The sequence below is a fragment of the Tripterygium wilfordii genome, chromosome 13, assembly GCF_013401445.1.
Source record: "Tripterygium wilfordii isolate XIE 37 chromosome 13, ASM1340144v1, whole genome shotgun sequence".
NCBI classification, from domain to species: domain Eukaryota; kingdom Viridiplantae; phylum Streptophyta; class Magnoliopsida; order Celastrales; family Celastraceae; genus Tripterygium; species Tripterygium wilfordii.
Window position 1 is genome coordinate 9,697,151 of NC_052244.1, and position 20,552 is coordinate 9,717,702.

General features: G+C 37.7%; 2 protein-coding genes across 3 annotated transcripts; one reads left to right on the plus strand and one right to left on the minus strand.

The window, feature by feature from the left end:
* The first annotated feature begins 9,541 nt into the window (after positions 1-9,541).
* LOC120013541 (DELLA protein GAI-like) lies at positions 9,542-11,548 on the plus strand. Its single transcript, XM_038865372.1, has one exon. It carries the CDS (start codon positions 9,714-9,716, stop codon positions 11,457-11,459), a length of 1,746 nt encoding a protein of 581 aa, XP_038721300.1. The 5' UTR covers positions 9,542-9,713; the 3' UTR covers positions 11,460-11,548.
* A 2,593-nt stretch (positions 11,549-14,141) lies between these two features.
* Positions 14,142-19,993, minus strand: LOC120013956 (protein PTST, chloroplastic). Of its 2 annotated transcripts, none has more exons than XM_038865945.1 (9): positions 19,839-19,993; positions 19,117-19,210; positions 18,501-18,810; positions 16,671-16,760; positions 15,922-15,990; positions 15,169-15,274; positions 14,922-15,010; positions 14,544-14,656; positions 14,142-14,457 (listed from the first exon to the last, which is right to left on the minus strand). In XM_038865945.1, the coding sequence occupies exons 2-9, from the start codon at positions 19,134-19,136 to the stop codon at positions 14,355-14,357; spliced, it is 900 nt and encodes a 299-aa protein (XP_038721873.1). In that variant the 5' UTR covers positions 19,137-19,210; positions 19,839-19,993; the 3' UTR covers positions 14,142-14,354. The 2 variants fall into 2 exon arrangements, with proteins under 2 accessions (XP_038721873.1, XP_038721874.1); XM_038865946.1 differs by having other exon boundaries at positions 18,501-18,724; positions 19,839-19,948.
* Between the last annotated feature and the right edge of the window lie 559 nt (positions 19,994-20,552).

Consider the following 20,552-nt stretch of genomic DNA (forward strand, 5'->3'; position numbering starts at 1 on the left):
CACCAGTCATTGTCTAAGCACCATACCTTTATTATAGTGGCCAAAGACTTCTTCACCAAATGGGTTGAGGCCATACCTTTGAAGGAAATAACTTAGGAGAATGTAATCGAATTCATAAAAAACCACATTATATGTAGGTTCGGAACTCCCTAAACTATAATGGTTGACTACGGCACATCGCTTAATGTGGAAAGGGTAAGGAGCTTTCTGGACGAATTTGACATTCAGTTAGTTAATTTACCTCCTCCCTACACTCAATCTAATGGACAGGCTAAATCATCCAACAGAGCCTTAAAGAATATTATAAAAAAAATGATTGAACAAAATATCAGGCAGTAGCACGAAACTCTAGCACAAGCATTATGGGCACATAGGACGAGTCCTCATTTAGCTACCAATGTTACACCTTTTCAATTAGTGTATGGACAGGAAGCGATTCTGCATGAGGAAATAAATGTTCAATCAATGCGGATAACCTTGCTGAACAACTTAAGTAAAGAAGATTACACCGAGGCTATGATGCAAAATTTGTTAGAATTGGACGAAGTCAGGTTAGATGCGTTAAATAGAATTGAAGTACAAAAGGCTAAAGTAGCCAGGTGTTACAATAAAAAGGTAGTAGCGAAGTTCTTTGAACCAGGAGAGTTAGGATGGAAAGCCAGACTACCCCTCGATCTCAAAGACCCAAAATATGGGAAATGGTCTCCCAATTGGGAAGGACCATACCAAGTGGAGTCTGTGTTACCTAACGGTACTTATCACCTAAAGGACCTGGATGGGGATATGCACATTCGTGTTATTAATGGTAAATATTTGAAAAAATACATTCCATCTGTTTGGGAACATGAAAATCTGTAAAAGGGGCGAACACGTCCAAAATATATTTTCTAGAAATTATTATTATTCAAGGTAAAATATAACAAGGCTAGGCAAATAGATTGGCCCTTCCATAAGCAAAGACTCATGCAAAATGACTCCCTAGAACACAGAGCCTTATGCAAGATGAATTCCCGGACAAGGCCCCAAGTGGCAATGAGAATGTGGAGTCGGAAGCACCATCGGTAGTATTAAGAGCTAAACGATTGGCAGACGTCACGATTGAAAAGAGGGAAGGGATCTCAGAATCGTTAGACTAACCAAGCTGCCCCTTTTTCGAACCGTGGCCTATGTGAACCAGTTAGCAAGAGAACCTTGAGAAGATTATCAATGGATGAAGCTTGATAAGTCAACATGGTATATAGCTACAAACGTCTAAGAAAGTCATATGCATTTAGACATTTGCAAGCTATATACCATGTAAACTAGCTATCCTCTAGAAAAAATTATGGCCTCCAAGAAAACTTGAAGAAGATTTGGAGGAATTTAAAAGAGAATAAGGTGAAAGAACAAGAGACCCCATTTTATAGAAAGTCCAAAAGGGGGGTAGGTTAGAAAGAAATAAAGATTACATTTATGAGCAAAAGGTATGGCGTGGATAACTATAAGAAGTTGAAATGCCAAAAGACAATGCTATCATTATATAAGGATAAATACGTTGGAAAATGGTGCTTATCGTAAATGCAAGAGAAGCTAGTTCATTTAAGGAAGGGACGGAAACGTCCATCTTACGCATAAAAAAAAATTAATGGCCTAGGGACAGCTGAAGATTCAAAATATCAGCACGAAGTGTCTGCCAGTCACTAAGAATCACACCATTATCAACAGCTGGTTCGGCCGAAGTACTGGCCTCCCTTAGAGTCGTAAATTCTTCAGTCAATCGTAACACTGCCTCTAACTCTGTGGCCAAAACTTGTTGAAAGTCGCCCCTCTCTCGCTGAATTCTATCGACTTCATGATAAACATTGATATGTTGAACTCTAAGAAGCTCTAGAGTGGTCTCCTTCATAGCAAGAGTGTCCAACAATTTCAAAATAGTTTCTTGTTTGGTGTTGATTGCATTAGACAGGCTCGACCTCTAAGTAGTGAGCGTCGCAGTTGAATGGGATTGGCGATGTCTTTCAACAATGGCACGAATCTCTTGTACGCTGTGGATTATCAAGAGTCGTGCACTCAGAAGAAGAGCATTAAGGATGGTAGTAGGAGGCATAGAAGCTTCTATTAAGCCAAGACGCATGTCATTTTCGGGCAGTGAAGCCTGGTCGAGACTTAATTCAAGATAAGCGACAAGCATGAATACCACGTCACGGGCCCCTTCTAAGCTAACAGCCTCATCCGGGGTTGGACAAACGTTAGGAGAATCAAGCTGCAACTTAGCCTAGGACAATATCCAGCCCCAAGCACGATCTTTCAAGTAAGCTTCACCCTGCCAAGAGAAAAAGGTCAACTTTATTTATAAGAAAATAAATTCATACATGCATAATATTACTTGTGGGCCAGAAGAGGAAGCAACAGAGTGTGTCCTCAATTTTTGCAAGGCACAAATGACAATTACCATCTATCAAATATCAGTCATAAATAGTACAAGGGATAAATAGGTACCTTGCGACGAGCAAAGCTGGCCGAATCATCTATAGGTCGTGTTCTCTTTCGTGAAGGTCCCATTAAATTGGCCAATGGATGATCAGGAGACAAGGTCCTCGAAAGACCAAGCTTAGAGGCCAGACAAAGATGGCTGACAACATAAAGAAATAAACGTTGCCTAACTTCAGGCCAAAAATTCCTAAACATAAAGTGAGGAGATGAAACGCTAAACAAAGGAGGTAGAATGGGGAAGGAAGAGAGAAGAATTTCAAATTCAGAAGAAATGACGGTAAAGTCATTAATGGTCAAACAAGAAAATTGTTCAGAAGATCGCAAGTTATGGTTATAAAACAATGGAACAGGCCAAGCCGAGAAAGCCCAAATTGGCCTACAACAAAGTTAGGAGAATAAATCTCCACACCCCTTCTACCGTCTACAAAGTCATAAAAATGTTCACGCCTAACCAAAAATCGGCATCAACTTTGAACGAGCAACTCGTAATCCATAGAGGAAGGATCAGTAGGAGGAAAAAGAAAAGAAGGATAGTTGGAGCTAGTGAAAGGGAAAGGTGGTAAGAGCTCCAGAGTGAAGAAATGAAGAAAAACATCCTGTAATGAAAGATTGACAGGAGGTAAATGGCTAAAAATACTGGCAGAAAACTCAATGTTCCCGGGTATGGGGCCAAAGAAAGGAAAATAGGCTCTTAGCCAGAGCTGAACGAGCTAAAGAGGGCCCGATCCAGCTAAATCACGACCAGAACGTAATAAGATCAAGTCAAAGAATGTCTAGAATTGAATACGGCCTAATTAAAGAAAGTTTAATCAGGCCGTATTGGGGGTAATTGTTGCACATAAAAATACACCAATACCACGTGGCACAACGATGTCATTTGATTTGTTGAACGAAGGCTGAGTAAACGGCCAGGTTTGAACAAAAGTTGATTAAGTGGCCGAGCCTGAGCGAAGAATGGAGTTTGAGCGAAGATAGATCTATCAGTTAACTATTAAATGACTGAAATGCACAAGAGCAGTTATCCAGGTATTTCAACGTGTAGAACGAGGTGGGCAGCACAAAAGTAACTGTTTAGTAGAAGTCTTGCAACAATAGGACGTGGGAGACACATGTAAATTAGAAAGAAGGCGGTTACTCCCCACTACTCCATAACTGAAGAAAACGTGGGACATGTGGCAGTAATCCAACGGATCCAACTGTAAATATTAGTGTTTACAGTTTTGTAGAGCATGTATATAAGCCTAGATTTTATATTTTACAAGGTTTGATCAATCAAAGACTCAAATCGAGCATGTAATTTTCAATTCATAGCGTTTAATCGAATTCCCTGTTTTTTCATTTCCTTACTAGTGTGCTTGTGCCCCTTGGAGGCCAATCTCTTTCTCATTTTTGTGGCCCATTTTGGGACTTTGTTCCAAGAGGTTTGTTCCTGCACACATCGTCTGATCTTATTTGTTCGCAACACTCAAATTCCGTCACGAACACAATTATTTGACAATAGCATATTTGGTTAGTTCTCTGAATTTAAGGTATACATACGATGATCGAGATTGGGAGTTTGAACCAACTAACAATGATATTTTCTTATAGAATCGTGGCTATGTGGGCTTGTCCCACTTTCGGATCTCTAACCACATGAGTGTCGATCTAGTCTTACCTGTGACCACATAGTGCAGGTAGGGCTGTTATTGGTACGGTTACCGTTACCAAACACAGAATACCGTTACCATACCAATTCTTTCAGTAATTCAAAAAATGTTACCATTACCGTTACCGGAAGAGTCGGTATACCGATCGATCGGTAATGGTAAGTCGGTAATTGGTAAATTTACCAATTCTTAAAACCTATTTAAAAAAGAGAAGAAAAAAAATGCATCAAGTAGCATTGTGCTTAATAGTCATTATATGAGACTACAACACTTTCATCTTGCCTACAATACCAATAATAAAAATGATAGATTAATGAGAAGGATCATTGTGGTACATGTGAATAAGAGAAAATACCTATCAATCGGAGAAAAAAAGAAAGGAGAATTCACATAACATTATTCCAACAATCTATAACGGAAAATCTTTCATTTCATTAATTTCTAATATTTTTAGTATCCGAAGTGTTTTAAACTCCATAGCAGGAAAGCTAGAAGAAACAAGATAAATAAAGATAAAAGATCATAATGGAAAGGGAGAAGAAAAGCATGTAATCAATACCAACAAAACATTTTGTTATGTAACAAATACTGCTTTAAAGTTAATGAAATTGCTACGAGTGATATATAAATGATAATCCTAAAAATAATCAATGGTCTAGATTAAATTAGATCAATCTAATGGTCATAATTAAATAAAACTAAAACTAAAAATAATATTAATATATATTTAATATATATGTCGGTAATCGGGAAATTTACCGGTTTTGAACTTTGTTTACCGTTACCGTTACCGAAATCATCGGTAAATTTACCGTACCGAACAATTGGTAACGGTATACCAATCTTCTGCTATTTTCGGTAACCAATTCGTCGGTAATGGTATACCAATGAATAATTTACCATACCAGTAACAGCCCTAGGTGTAGGCTTCGCTTTTTTGCCGACATGATGTTTACGTTAACTTAATTATGGGAAGGACGAGCTAGACTAGATGGTTCTTCGGTTATCCAAAAATGATTAATACTCTCCTTTTAAAATTTTTTTTCCTTGAATGACTGTGATCACTCAGAGTAAGCCCAATTAATTATGAATTGATGGCATCATGTGCTTGGTCTTTATCGCATACTATTCCTTGTTGTGCCGGCATGAGTAGAGAATAGTTGAAGGAACATGACAATGAAATGGTTTTTTTTAAAATATATTTAATTAGATAATAATTAATGATGGGTTTTCCAAGTAATAAGACAACATGGCATTCATCTGGGAGAATCTTAATGTATATTTAATGAATCTTGTTGACTTCAGTTTGAACCGATACTCATACTTGTTTATATTTGAGTTTTTCCTTAATCATTAATTAATTCGTGATATTGGCTAACAAGACCAGATCAGTTTAATTAATTAAATGGGGTATGATACCTTATATTCCCTGAAGTTAAATAATTTATAAGTTCGTTCATACAACATTTCTGATTGGACGGACTAGTTGAAAGGCATCCAATTACGGTTTAATTGTTTTGGATTAGGACAAACTTGTTTCAATTCAATTTTCTTTATTAATTTGTGATCATGTATAATCGTGCGGATTCTTGCATCAACAAACTTGATGACGTTTAAAACTAGCTTTGGTCTTAATTAAGTATAGGACTGATGCTAGAAGTTATCCTCGGTGCTGATGAGGATGACATGTACAGGAGAACACATACATTTAAGTCAATAACTATAAACGAGAATGTTAGGAGCTCTCTCTTAAATAGCTAGAATAATGCAAGAGTGCAAAAGTTGAGATTGTTTGCCTGTAGTGGGATTCCCTTTTATATGAGTCATATGAATTCTAATTTTGATAGGAATATGATTTCATCTCCATGATCTTATGCGGATTTACAGGAATGTGAATCCAATCATGATTCCTTTACTACATGGAGTCAATATCTCTTTGGATTCTTGATTTTCATATGGTGTTTGGTCATCATTGAATACCGAAGAGGCATGCTCGGTATTACACCTAGAGGGACCTCTCAGTCTTGTCGAGATGCTCTCTCCTAGGACACTGCGCCTTATATTGACTTTTCTGATGCTGCTTCCTTGGTTGTTGTCGGCTAGTCGTCAACAATTAACCAACGCACAGGGCAAATTGAGGCAAATTAATTTTGATTTGTTCCTATAGGAGCTAATATCATCCTAATAAAATCTAGTGCAAATTAAACAATTGTAGGCTCCTTTGTTTTCTCAGGAAAAACGTTTGGCCTACTGAGGATAGAAAACTATATTACACCTAGAGGAACCTCTCAGTCTTGTCGAGATGCTCTCTCCTAGGACATTGCGCCTTATATTGACTTTCTGATGCTGCTTCCTTGGTTGTTGTTGTCGGTTAGTCGTCCACAATCAACCAACGCACAGGCCAAATTGAGGCAAACTAATTTTGATTTGTTCCCGCAGGAGCTAATATCATCTTAATAATATATAGTGCATATTAAACAACTGCAGGCTCCTTTGTTTTCCCAGGAAAAATGTTTGGTTTACTGATGATAGAAAACTATATCTATCTATACTATATATAAAAGTAAAGACTCTAACCAATTGTTCTCTTTATTTGACACTTGGACAACCTATTTGTAAGATTAGTTGCCACGTAAATTCATAAGAATTCTCTATTTCTCATCTTTCAAAAAAGCTCTATATACATTAATTGTCATAGTCAAATTGATTTTTTTTAAAAAAAGATTTATTTGCACATTCAATTACAAAACCGTTCAAAACCAATAATATAAATTGCTCTTTAATTACACTATAAGTATGAAATATGTAGAGTTATATTTATATAATTTTATAAATATGCATATTATAAAATTTTAAAAAAATATTTTTTAATCTCATTTAAAAAAAAGAATAACAATTTTGGTATGAATACTTTTAACATTTTATTTTAATGTAAAATGGAATCAACACTAGCTTCTTTATAGAACAACAATAAAAATGTAAAATATAATAGAATCAATAAAAACCAAGAGACATATATTGAAATGCTATAACTTTTGGCCAACTAAAGACAAAAAAATGACAATGAAATGTGATTAAAAATATCAAACACTCAAAGAGGATTTAATAAAAAAAAAACAAATTTTTAAAAATAGTACCGTCTATAACGGACAACTGGATGACTTCAATTATATTTGATACAATTTTTCATAAATAATTACTAAAAATCAAATCGACAATCAAAATAATTACTCTCTCTTATAAAAAAACTTGAGTAAAGAAATTGAAACAAAACATAAAATATGAAATGCAACATCCAAAAAATATGAGTTAAACAAAAAAAACCGCGCATCGCGTGGGATTTCAACCCTTCAACTAGTTTATTATGAAGCATAAGGTAGTTAATGGTGGCACTAGTGACGGTAGCCCATTAGTGATAGTAGGCGTGTTTATGTGGGGATTTTGGACTGATGGTGAACCTCCTAGATCCTGCAAGAATATGAAACAACGGCTCTTCTTGGTTTGGGAATACTCCGATGCTCAAGTCAGTGTCTTTCGCAAGAATAGGTTTAAGACTCTAAGTATCAAATGTCTCGGTTGTAAGACCATACCCAAGATGAGTATGGTCATCCTTTTTTTATATTTATAGGGGTTGAAAGATCCCGTCTTTTACAACGTTAATTGGGTGTATTTAATAAAATGTGGGATGTAAATACTGTTTTTTTTCCAGATTTTTACAAAGTTAAAAGCACGCATTTATCTCGTTTATGAAAAAAAAAACAAACCCTTATGCTGTGCGTATCCCAACTGCAAAAACTGGAATTTACCCTTATATAAGATTTTTTGGGGACATTTAATAGATTTATGTGGTCGTATACATCAGTGATTTTGTGAAATGTCGTGTTTTTTTAGTATCCATTGTGTCCAACACTGTAAAAATCTGGAATCTCGGGAAATAAAATTGGGTGGGGACCACAATGTTCTGATAGAGAATCTGTGACAACGTGGCAGAATCACATGGTCATGATCGGGGCAAGGGTGCCGGGGCTCTGCTGTAAAAAAATTACAGCAGACCCCGCTGTAATCACAATTTGGGATGAAAAAAAATTTTATTTTATTTTGAAAAAATTATAGATGTGTAGTTTATGATCTAACGAATCCAACGATATATTTTTTGTTCAAAACAAAAATCATATGCTATATGAAAAATGCTTAACAATTTTAGACCGTCGGATATAAACACAAAACATTCGGTGTCTGGATCAAGATGAATTTGATTTTTGTTTCGAACAAAAAATATATCGTTGGATTCGTTAGATCATAAACTACACATCTATAATTTTTTCAAAATAAAATAAAAATTTTTTGCGACCCAAATTACCTACAGCGGGATCTGCTGTAGTTTTTACTACAGCAGACCCCTGCCACCCTCGGGGCAAGAGTTGAAGCTGTCTCAGTGCCCTCTGCTTTCTTTATTTCCTATACAAAATTTAATTTATTTTTTCCTTAAAAAAGGAAAAGAAAAAAAGGCCCACAACAACGTCACCTGAGGTTGACGTCTCCGTTACCCGAAACCCGCAAACTCACACGCCACTCCGCACTCGGTGGACTGTCACTCCCAAACGCCTTTAAATTTTGTGGTGGTCCTACCATCGATGTTGACGTCTGAATCCCCCACCCCCGTCTCTCTCTGGTTTTTTTTTTAATAAAATGCTATAATTTCGAGTGGGATCAGACTTGGCAAAAATCGGACGGTCATGATGATGTGCTTGATCTTCTTCTCTAACAACTCACAAGCCACATAGAAGTGCGTGACGTCACGTGGTTCTAATTGTGTCAACACTCAACACAGGTTTCCGTAAAGCCACTAAGCTTTGTGCGATTGATGTTTGTTTTCTCTCTCACTTGCCGTGACGAAGCGTTCCATCTTAAATTTGACCACCGCAGGCGCAGATGATCAGAACTCCATCAGCTCCTCTCGTCTTGGGTAGTGGAAATCACAAATCTCACTCACTCTCTCTAACCGAAAGAGAAATCCGCGTGACATTCAATCGCCTCCTACCCTCTTTTTACAATTTGACACTACGAGTGTGGAAAAGACGCGCTGATAAAGGCAAGCATTCACATGCTGACCTGGACCCCACATTTCATTCAGAGTCCCAAAACCCTCGATTGATTAAGAAAGCGGTAGGCCCACCTGATTTTATGTTCTTGGGGACTATGCACTATTTTTAATATTTATTGTTAAATCTGTAACCAAAAAAAAATAAAAATAAATCAATAACAGCATCTTTTTTAGCATTGCGGTGCTGCTACTTCTGTTTGATGCTTTTAAGTAGTTGCCGAATTTGATATTTTATTAATTATATATACATACCATAAATTAAAAATACATTTTCCAAAATAAATAAATAAATAAAAGTGGCCTCCATTATCTCTTCCATTCCCACTCTATCCTGTTCCTCCATTGGACCTTCCCATTCCTCCTTTCTTATCAAATTTTTTTCTTTCTTTTTTAAAAATAAAACCCAACGATTCTCTGCCTTAGTGCCGTCCATGTCCGATTAAATCTAGTATCCATCAACAAGAAGGAAGAGAAGATAAAACTCCACGATGAAGAGAGATCACCCAGACCCAGACCCAGACCCAGACCCAGACAGTTATGGTAGTACGAGCTATGGCAGTTGTGTCAAGGGTAAGATGTGGGAGGAAGACCAAGATGCAGGTGCTGTCGATGAGTTGTTGGCGGTTTTGGGTTACAAGGTTCGCTCCTCCGACATGGCTGACGTCGCACAGAACCTTGAACGCCTCGAGATGGTCATGGGTTCAGCTCAAGAAGATGGGATTTCTCATCTTGCTTCTGATACTATTCACTATAACCCCTCCGATCTCTGCGGATGGGTACAGACCATGCTCTCCGAGCTCAACACTACGAATCTTGATCCAGGCTTGGATCCTCTGCTTGGTCAAATCAGTTCCTCCAATTATCAACAGCAACATCGGTCTCGCGTTTATACGGATGATTCCGATCTTAGAGCAATCCCTGGTCCGGTCGTTCTCTCCCAGCCCGATTCAGAAATTGAAAATGGCAGGAAGCGTATGAGAACTTCAATTGGGTCTGATTCTGCGGCGCTGGTAGTACCGCAATCATCATGCGCTGCAACAATTGCCGTCCCCGGTGGCAATGATTCGTCCGAATCAGCCCGACCAGTGGTGCTAGTTGACTCTCAGGAGACGGGGGTCCGGCTGGTCCACACTCTCATGGCTTGTGCAGAGGCGGTTCAGCAGGAAAATTTGAAGCTCGCGGATGCATTGGTGAAGCACGTCGGGATCCTAGCAGCTTCACAAGCCGGCGCGATGAAGAAAGTCGCCACCTATTTCGCCGAAGCCTTGGCTCGCAGAATTTACAAGATTTACCCTCAAGACTCCCTCGATCCCTCCTGTAATGATATTCTCCAGATGCACTTCTACGAGAGCTGTCCGTACCTCAAATTCGCACACTTCACAGCCAATCATGCCATTCTCGAAGCTTTTGCAACGACAAACAGAGTCCACGTCATCGATTTCGGGCTGAAACAGGGAATGCAGTGGCCGGCACTTATGCAAGCACTAGCATTACGGCCTGGCGGCCCACCGGCTTTCAGATTGACAGGGATCGGCCCACCACAGCCGGATAACACCGACGCGTTACAGCAAGTCGGGTGGAAATTGGCCCAACTCGCTGGAACAATTGGGGTTGAATTCGAATTTCGTGGATTCGTCGCGAATAGCTTGGCGGATCTGGAACCGGATATGCTCGAGATCCGACCCGCGGAGGTAGAGGCGGTGGCGATTAACTCCGTATTCGAGCTTCACAGCCTACTCACTCGTCCTGGTGGGATTGAGAAAGTCCTTTCGTCTATCAAAGCCATGAAACCGAAAATCGTAACCGTAGTCGAACAAGAAGCCAACCATAACGGTCCGGTTTTCGTAGACCGGTTCACGGAGGCATTACATTATTACTCGAGCTTGTTTGACTCGTTGGAGGGTTCGTCAGGGTTGGCGCCGCCGAGTCAAGACCAGATTATGTCCGAGTTATATTTAGGAAGACAGATATGCAACGTGGTGGCATGTGAAGGAGCTGAGCGAGTTGAGCGTCACGAGACATTAACTCAGTGGCGGAGTCGGATGGAATCGGGTGGGTTCGAGGCGGTTCATCTGGGATCGAACGCTTTCAAGCAAGCAAGCATGTTATTGGCTCTGTTTGGTGGCGGAGATGGGTACAGAGTGGAAGAGAATAATGGTTGTTTAATGCTGGGGTGGCACACACGGCCGCTAATCGCCACCTCAGCCTGGCAACTCAATAATCATCCGAGTTGAGAACCAAGTCAAATTTGTGTAATTCTAGTCAACTCCTGTTTAATTTTTAAAAAGCAAATTTAATAACTGAATTTCATTTCTTTAAATTATTATGGTGTTAATTTGGATGATGAAGGCATTTGATGCGGTTTTGTCATACAATTTGTTGTTTTTCTCTTCCAAGTTGTTGTGCAGTTACAGAAACAAATTGAGATGACGATTATGGATTGTCATATATGATGTCCGAACCACCCGTATGAGTCAGTAAGGGATGAATGAAGCTTTCACGTGGCTGTTTCTTCACGAAAATGTGAAAAGATAATCTCGTAGTCACGTGTTAGGGTTTGATTCAGTTTATCTTATAGTCAGATAAGAAGTTTTTTCATACACGGATTTGATGGTCTGAATTTAGGTTTATATCGAATATCAAAATGAACGAGTGAGATTTTCCTTGTTATTTCTGCTAATTATCGTAGTTGATGGGATGATATGGGTAGTCATTATAAGGTAAACAAAGAGAAATTATGGAACGGCCTTGCCTCACTAACCTTGAAATCTACCTAACCCTAAATACTATTAATTCAAGAGTGGACAATTAGAATATAGCCATCTATATATACAGCAAATTAAGATATATGGTAGGCATAATAACTGTTCTCAATCAATGTATCTGTATACTCTTTGTTCTATAAATGGTACATGACTTTTTAAGTATTCACATATCACTGCATGACTTCAAACGCTTAATTTAAGACCCAATCAATTTTTGCAGTTGAAAGATTATATATCACAATATATGCCTAAAATTAAAGTGTGTAGATTTTCGGCTGAGTTTGAGACTTGCAGTGGTCGGCCTAGGCAAGTTGTGCAGCGTAATGGAGGAACTAGTAGTGCTTGGTCTGGCCCAGGTTCAAGTATGATCAAATTAAATATTGATGGAGCTGTTTTCTTGGAGAATGATGCTATTGGAGTGGGTGCCATTTTGAGAGACCATCATGGTAGTCCTTCATTATGCTTTTCTGAGAAAGTTGCTGGGCTAGTTGATCCCACCTTTGTGGAATTGCTGGCTGTTAATCGAACCCTTGCCTGCATCGAAGAAAGAGGCTACCGTGATTTTATCCTAGAGCTGGATTCGTCCAATATTGTTCAGGCTTTAGGTACTGATGACTGATTGGACTCTCGTATGGGTCATTTTGTGGAGTTGTCAAGTGTCGACATGTTTGTCTATCGAATAATGAGGTTGCTCATACGTTAGCAAGAATGGCTAAGTTTATGCATGAGAGTTCCATCTGGGTTACTTTTTGTTCAATGAAAATTGTCCCTTTTGTTAGGAAGGATATTTCCCTCCTGTGTAATGTTGTTGATTGTTAATGAAGTGTTTTTCCTCAAAAAAAGAGAGTACAATTTAATAACCAATTCACTTAATCACAATATCAATATATATGTATGCCTATGTATGATAATGTGGCCAAACAACAAAAGTTTTGTTTATGCGTTTTATCTTTTGAATATTCGATATGGGTCTAAACTTGAACTATGAGACTCGCACGTACATAAAATTCTCACATAATGTTACTACATTCCTACAATGTAGTCGTGTGTGTGTGAAGTAAACTAGTAAAGTGTGGGATAATAATCATGGTAAGCTTGGTGTGAAAGACTTTGATTGACCCCATAATCATTGAATTAGCGTTGATGGCAAACAATGATAAGTAGATGCTTTTCAACATGGCAACCTCCTGTTTTCCTTTTAGCCAATCTAATACTCCTACAGTAGCAGTCACCCATTGGGTTGGGTGTCAGTATCTGTTCAATGAATTAGTAAACAACTTTTTCCCAAATAATTGATTAATGTTGGCAGTGACTAGTGAGTGTGAGTTCCATTTCGATGACAAGTACGAGTGTAACTTTATACACTCCTCCACTATTGGAAAAAGCCTTGCAATCATTTCAGAGAAGAATTAGTTTGAGTCGGTGTTCCCTTTGCAAGGAAGTGGAGGTTTGGTCAACTACAACTCTCATATTGACTGTTGACATGAATCAATAATGGCTTTCGTGAGTGTGTGTGCGTGTGTTTTTTTTTTCCTTTTTTTTATATGAGGATAATTATGAACCTTGAATCAAGCAAGGGTTGCCACGCATGTATGTACGTGTCACCACGCCGCATGTCGCATGTACGTCTGTGTTGCCACGTCATGCAAGCTTTAATAAGCACGGTTGTCATCCATGTTGACGGTTTGACCGCCAGTATGGTATGATTTTTAAAACTATTAGATATCAACTTCTTTATCTCAAAAACAGGGTGAGAGGGGAGAATGGAAGCTCACAAGGAGAGAAGAGAGCAGGTGGAGAAAGATGAGAGAGATGGCAAGATGATCAAGGATCATGATAATAAAGAAACCGGTCTCGATCCAATGGCTAAGAATATCATACGTGAATCTGTCATCACTACTACTACTACTACTACTACTTCTAGAGGTGAAGATAATAACAAGGAGGAGGTTGTAGGAGCAGCTAATGATCCTGACGACCTTCTTGTCTTCTTCCGGTCAGTACACAAGATAGACTCTTCACTTGAGTGAAACTATCTATGCATATATACACACACATACATGCATATCAAATATCAAATATCCTACATGTATTGTAATGTGATGTAATGATGCTTCCATTAGTGAATTTTAGTTTGGAATGTTGAGAAAATAACAAAGATTTGATCCACTAAAGACACAGCTTTTATGATTTTCTCGTCATAAAAAAAGGGAAAATAAAGCTTCCCCGGATTACTATTCACCAGACGAAAGGGAAAAAAATTAATCTGATAAGAGTAAAATATCAGAGAAGGTAGTCCAGGAAAGTAGAGAATTATACACAGATCTGCTCAACATATAACGATATGGGAAATGAAACCTGGAGTTACTCAACTATGATAAAGTTATTCTCTGTTAATCCTTCACCAACAGTGGGGAATTCTGGAGACAGTTGCCACTCTCCGTCTACCAAGAACTTGATTTCATACCTTTCAACACATGAAAACTAATTAAGAATGATGAGAAAGAGATGAAATTAGGAGAATAAGAAACTCAATAGATTGATAGTTGATACCTTCCAGGTCTAAGCATCAATGTTGTGGAGAACTTGGTGAATGAACCATCATATTCTGGAGATAAGTACTCCCCTTGACTCCAACCGTCGAAGGAACCCATCACTTGTACACTCTGTACATGAATACCAGTACAAAAATTATGCCAGAATACATCGTATGAAAGAATGATATAAAGTCATTTAAGAATGTATCATCATCATTAAATGAGCCTTTATCGAAAATCAGCGAGTCACCCCAAAAGTTTAGGTTCGACTGCACGAGTCTACGTATTCGTTTCCGCGATTCATGCCATGTATTTCTATTTAGGATGACTCCATTTTGCATGTGTATAGAAAAGAAAGATTGAGGTACATGAAGCAAATATGTTGCAAGCTTACCTCTGCCATTCCACTCCAGAATAACTTAACACCCTTGGACCGTGCAGCCTCCACATCCTTTATCTGCTCTTCCAATTTCTCATGTAGAACTTTACAAAAACAAATGATTGTTTGTCAGGCAGAAAAAAATCTCATTAATTAACAGAAAGCAGGTTAGACTCTATAAATAAGTTAATTTCTTAGACATATGTTGCATTTATTCGTTATGATAAAATTCGCAAAAGTTGGAAAAAGAAAATTGGCCTACCTCCTAGGCGTGAAAGAAGGTGAGATTGAATGTATTTCCCGTTTATCTTCCTTGAACCTTCTGGAATGCTACCTTTAGCTATTTCCTCAGCCAGTGTGGCTAAAGCCTGCTCATTTGATACAAATGCAAAAAACTTCGACGTTGAAAATGTCACTCTATTATAAGATGCAAACGACAAAAGCATTAACAGAGCTCCCCAAGAATGAAAGAACCCATGAAGATACGTTCAAGGGAGAGATGGAGACGGCTTTCTCTAGAGAGGACAGAGGAGGCTCTAGCAAGTTGCTAAAATGGCTACAGTTTTTCCATGTCGCTTTAACATAATGCCAGTCAAATCAATCATTGTTTTAGTGAAAATGATCGAGAATCCGTATTATTTGCGACTTCACAATGTTTAATTTTGCATAGAATCACCATCTCCGTAAGATTTAGAGACTTGATTGAACAATTACGAAGTTCAAGGAATAAATTAAGCATAGTCCCTACTTTCAGGGATAAAAAAATGTCAAACGATCCGTAACATCACAAATGGTCCTTCAAAGTCAGGACAAGATCCAACGTAATTATTTATTTTTTAAGAAAATTAGACAAACATGGAAGGCGAAATGTTGATATTTCTGGAGAATCAGGGACAAAGCAAATATTGATACATTCTTCACTAATTTAGAGTAAGTATGATGAGGCCAGAAAGAATGTATTATTACATTAGAAAAAGATATTGATGCTGGAGAGAGAGAGAGAGTAGGCAATTACCTGAACTTCAAGTTCCATCACAGCAAGTTCACTTTTAAAGTTAACCAAAGTCGCCTCCTGGTCCTGCAGCTGTTGGGAACATGGATAAACAGGATGTTAGTTCAAGCGCCTTTTCCAGGAGAAAAATCCTCGTAAATAACTTGGATTCGAAAGTCTGTTGTTTGAATATGAAAAACTGAGCTTATTAACCCTGTTAGAAGTTGAGGCAAATTTCAGCATTATATCAAGCTGCATTCTATCATTAATCATAGACTTTTATCATTACTTTGAAAGAAAAGAAAATTGTGACGCATAACTACTCAAAAGGGTAAGCTATGAGAACAGAGAAATAAGAGCGACCATGAAGATGATATCTTTAACTATTAAAATCATACAATTAAAGTATATTACTACAAGGAGGTTTGGAAACCCAAACTTGGCTCTAATAGCCTAAACTACTTGAACAAGAGAATTCATGTGCACATTCGACAAAAGGAAAAATATTTGAAACTAGGCACTAATCATTCAGTTAGCATCAATATAATTAAATATATTTAACACTTGCAACATCGCTGAGACAAGTACACATCATTGATAGAGCCAACTTAATGGAAACTTTATTTTCAAAAATTTCAGGGCAATAACCAGACAAAATATTTCTTATAGGAAGTAAGTGTTCTAACAAAAAGGGTTAAACTATACACAGCTGTTTTTATGAAGGAAAAGAAAATAAAACAATAAATAAATTATAAATGTCAATGCATACAAACCTGGCGTTTGAGGATACGATTTTGTTGATTGGCTTCACTTAATTTGCTTACCAACCTCGCTCTTTCAGAATCAACCAGCAGCGTCTTCAACTGTCAAACAATTAGGAAATACGGCAAGTACCAATGCTGATGAAAATAAGCACAAAATTTATCCAGGAATATATTTAAATTCTTGCATCGACAACAATTTATCTGATATTATCAGAATAATCTGACAGTTAATGATGCCGCATTGTTTGGCAGTCGTAGTTAATCTCAGGTCACAGCATCAAAATAGCTAGGTATGAGTGTCTTTTCCACCCCACCTCTAGTGAATGATCATTAATTAGGTCAGCAGAGTGATCAAGCGAAGCATAACTCTAAGAGGAAGTATTAGAAACGAGGGAAATAAACGGGGCAAAAATGCATGTAATATACCATTTATTTTGCCAATACATAAAATCAGGAGAATAATGTACTTGAGCTAAATATGACACATGTAAAGTAACTATCATCTCCACAGCCCCTCCCACAACAAACTTCATAATGCCACACTCAATTTATCAAGTTAATTCTGGCCGACGACATGAGCACAACTAGTTGAAAAAAATTTGTGGCACCTAGCAAGTGATAAAATCTGTTCACATGGATGCAGTACATATAGCTCTAGCTACAAGAATAATTCGAGGAACCATTTCCCTTTCGCTTCTAGTGTAGGGAAGAGAAAACAAAGATTAATGATCAAGTTATCAAACAACAAAGTTAATGATGATAAATAAAAAGTAAAAAAGAGAATGAAAGTAAGAGCCAGATAAACTGAAGAATAAGATGTGAACTTCACAAAAAAGAAGATAAAAGAAATGCTTAAATAATGTCATCTATAAAAGGAAACAAAAAAAACATATATTCTACGCGTGTTTATGCAGTCCTACTTGAAATTTTTAGAGGTAAAAGGAGGATGGGCATGCTTGCCATCAAAACAACCTTGATGATGATGGTAAATAATCCTAGTTTAACAGTGGAAAAGAAAGCCCACTTAATCATTTGACATAATTAATATATCAAGTTCAATTCGAGAGAAAAAAAAGCTTTTGCAACAATTCTTGTTTAAAGGTCCGCCATGACTGCAATGTGGCAGAAGAAAGCTCAATACATGCTCTTCCTATTTGCAGAATTTAAAGCACATCTCACGTATAACAGTGAAGACATTTATTCATCTCTGAAGTCCAAGCACAATTACTTTCGCTACACCTTCTTCTACCCCAAACATTTTTCAGTCCTCTATAAATAAACCCAACAATATGTCATCCTTGATCTAAGCTACACATCTCCGACTCCTACCTTAAATTTAAAATATGGTGCTAATGATGGAAGTCAACAAATGGATCCCTTTTTTTCCCTCGTTGTTTATCTCCATGATAAAATCTCTTTGAGCAAGATACAGACCCTCTTGAAAAACCAATACATGACTGTGAACTCCAGAAATGTATCTGGTAACAAGTACTTAAAACGTCTATTCGTCTAACAAAAATGTTGAGAGTGACCAGATTTAAATTATAAATATATGATTCTTACAGAGACACATATACAAATTTGTTTTCAGAATGACGTAGAAGCATAAGCCCCATATCCCATGTCAAAAAAAGAAAAAAAAATAAAAAGAGAAAGATGACTAATTAATAAAAACAAAAGGAAACAAAGTCAATGACACAAAATACCAGAAGTTTGTTCACTGACTGCAGAGCAGAGGTGCCATAAATTTGCAAAAGTGGCAAAACGAAGATAAAAGAGACCATGTATTTTCTATATAGCCTGCAAAGAGAAAACTATAAGAACACAATTTTAATTCACCTCATCACTGCTCAATGGTTGAGCAAGAAGCTCTGCCGGCGAGTCCTTAGAATTAGATGCATCATCATCCGAATAATCTTCTGACTGCAGCGATGAAGATTGCTCCATATCAACAGGCAAGGAGTCTGTTATTGGGAATATGTGGCTCGGTCTATCCTTCCCGGTTGAAGCAAGACGCGAGTGAGTAAGGTTTGGATAATTAGTCCGGCAATTTTGGGCACTAACTGTAAATGGAAGTTTATGAATAGCTGTCCAATCCAAGATTTGTGAATTCCATGAAAACTGTGGAACTTTTTTGTCAAGACCAAACCTAACAAGTCCAAAACACGAAAAAAAGAGAGCGAGAGGGGTCATGAGAAAGTACCTAATCAGATGCTAAAAGCAACGAAGAAGATTCAAGGGGAAAAGAGAAGGAAGGGGAGAGATAAGGAGGAACCAAATTCTGCATATTGGTATTGCAATGAGTGATTTAGTTGACTGTTCATTGGTAATAACAACTTCCACCACCACTAAGTGCTTTTCTAATGGACAAAAATGGTGACAACAAACGAGTAATTGATAAAATACAAGTATATAAACACATACACACACGGTAATGATCGTCAATAATTCTCACCTTCTAATGCCTATCTCCATGTTGAAAAAACCCTTTTTGCAAGATATGGATAGCAGACGCTAATGGAAAGACTCTTGGTCAAGCAGCAGCAGTCCTAACAATTAACAAAAGCATAGGAGGTCAGAAGAAAACCTGGATCTCTGACAAAGAGGATCACTTTCACTGTTACTGATAGGCACTGGAGAACAGACTTACATCTTGATTCATAGTACCGAGCATAAACTAATAACGTACTAGCCATAATGAAGATAACACATTTAGTCACTTTTCATAAAAGAAGTGTACACAACTAACAAATAAATGTTTTCAACATCTCAAACTGCTTTGCCTCATCAACTATAGACATTCAAGTTAAGGCCTTGATTGGCGGTTCCACAGACTTCTAAATTATCGAATTGCTTCGTGAATTGAAAAATGTTTTTGTACTTCGTAAGCACATCAGTGCCACTTCAAAGATTATTTTAACTGATTCAAACAATTGCGTTTGTCAAATACGGCTCCCATAGTCACATTACATGAATATTGAATTGAAGGCTCATATTCCGACTCTATCAATCAATGAATCATTTTGTCAAACACATTCAATGCAACCACGATGCAGAAAGCACTTCAACAGTTAAACACTTCACCCAAATGGGTTTCTCATAAACACAAACATAAACGTTTAACAAAAATAATTGAGCACTCTAATGAATCCACTCAAATTTGGTTTAAGAACTCACCAATTTAAACGGTGTGGAGTCGGGAAGTTAGCCGTGCAGAGCCTGAATCTGGTTTATGCGTTTTCCTGGCATATTTGTGCACAGGGACGAACTGAGAACTAAACGGAGAAGTCCAAGTGCACACGATACGACAAAGCAAAGCCACGTGACCATTCGAATGTGGTGGAGTTTTTTTCTTCTTTTCTCCAGAAAAGGGTATTTTTGTCTCTCAACTATTCCAAATTTCATTTTCTTCTTCTCAGATCTTTTTGCTCCCTAAACTCTAAACTCTAATCAAACAAAAACCAAGCTCAAGAACGTCACTGTCTTTGACTCTTTTTGAAGCACCATGTTCCTGTTGGGTTTTCTTATTTTTTTCTCCTTTAGATCTTGAACTGTTACTGATGGCCACGAGATGATTACAATCACGGAGAGCATCGGCATCCTATTCATTGGAAACTTTTTGCGCGATCCATTTGTCTTTATGTAATAATCATTACTTGTAATGCCTGTTACTCTGTCTACCCTGTATTTTGAAATCTCAATGGTGCTTGTATATGCTGTAACGAATGAATCTCTTGATTCCTGGTCATTGCTCACTTTTCCTACTACATTCCAAATTATTGTATAGGCCAAAAATCGTTCAACCCGAAATATTTGAACATATGTTGAAAGGCCCATCGATGCCCTGGTTAGATCGATCCAAATATGCATTCGAAGGCATATTTGGCCCAA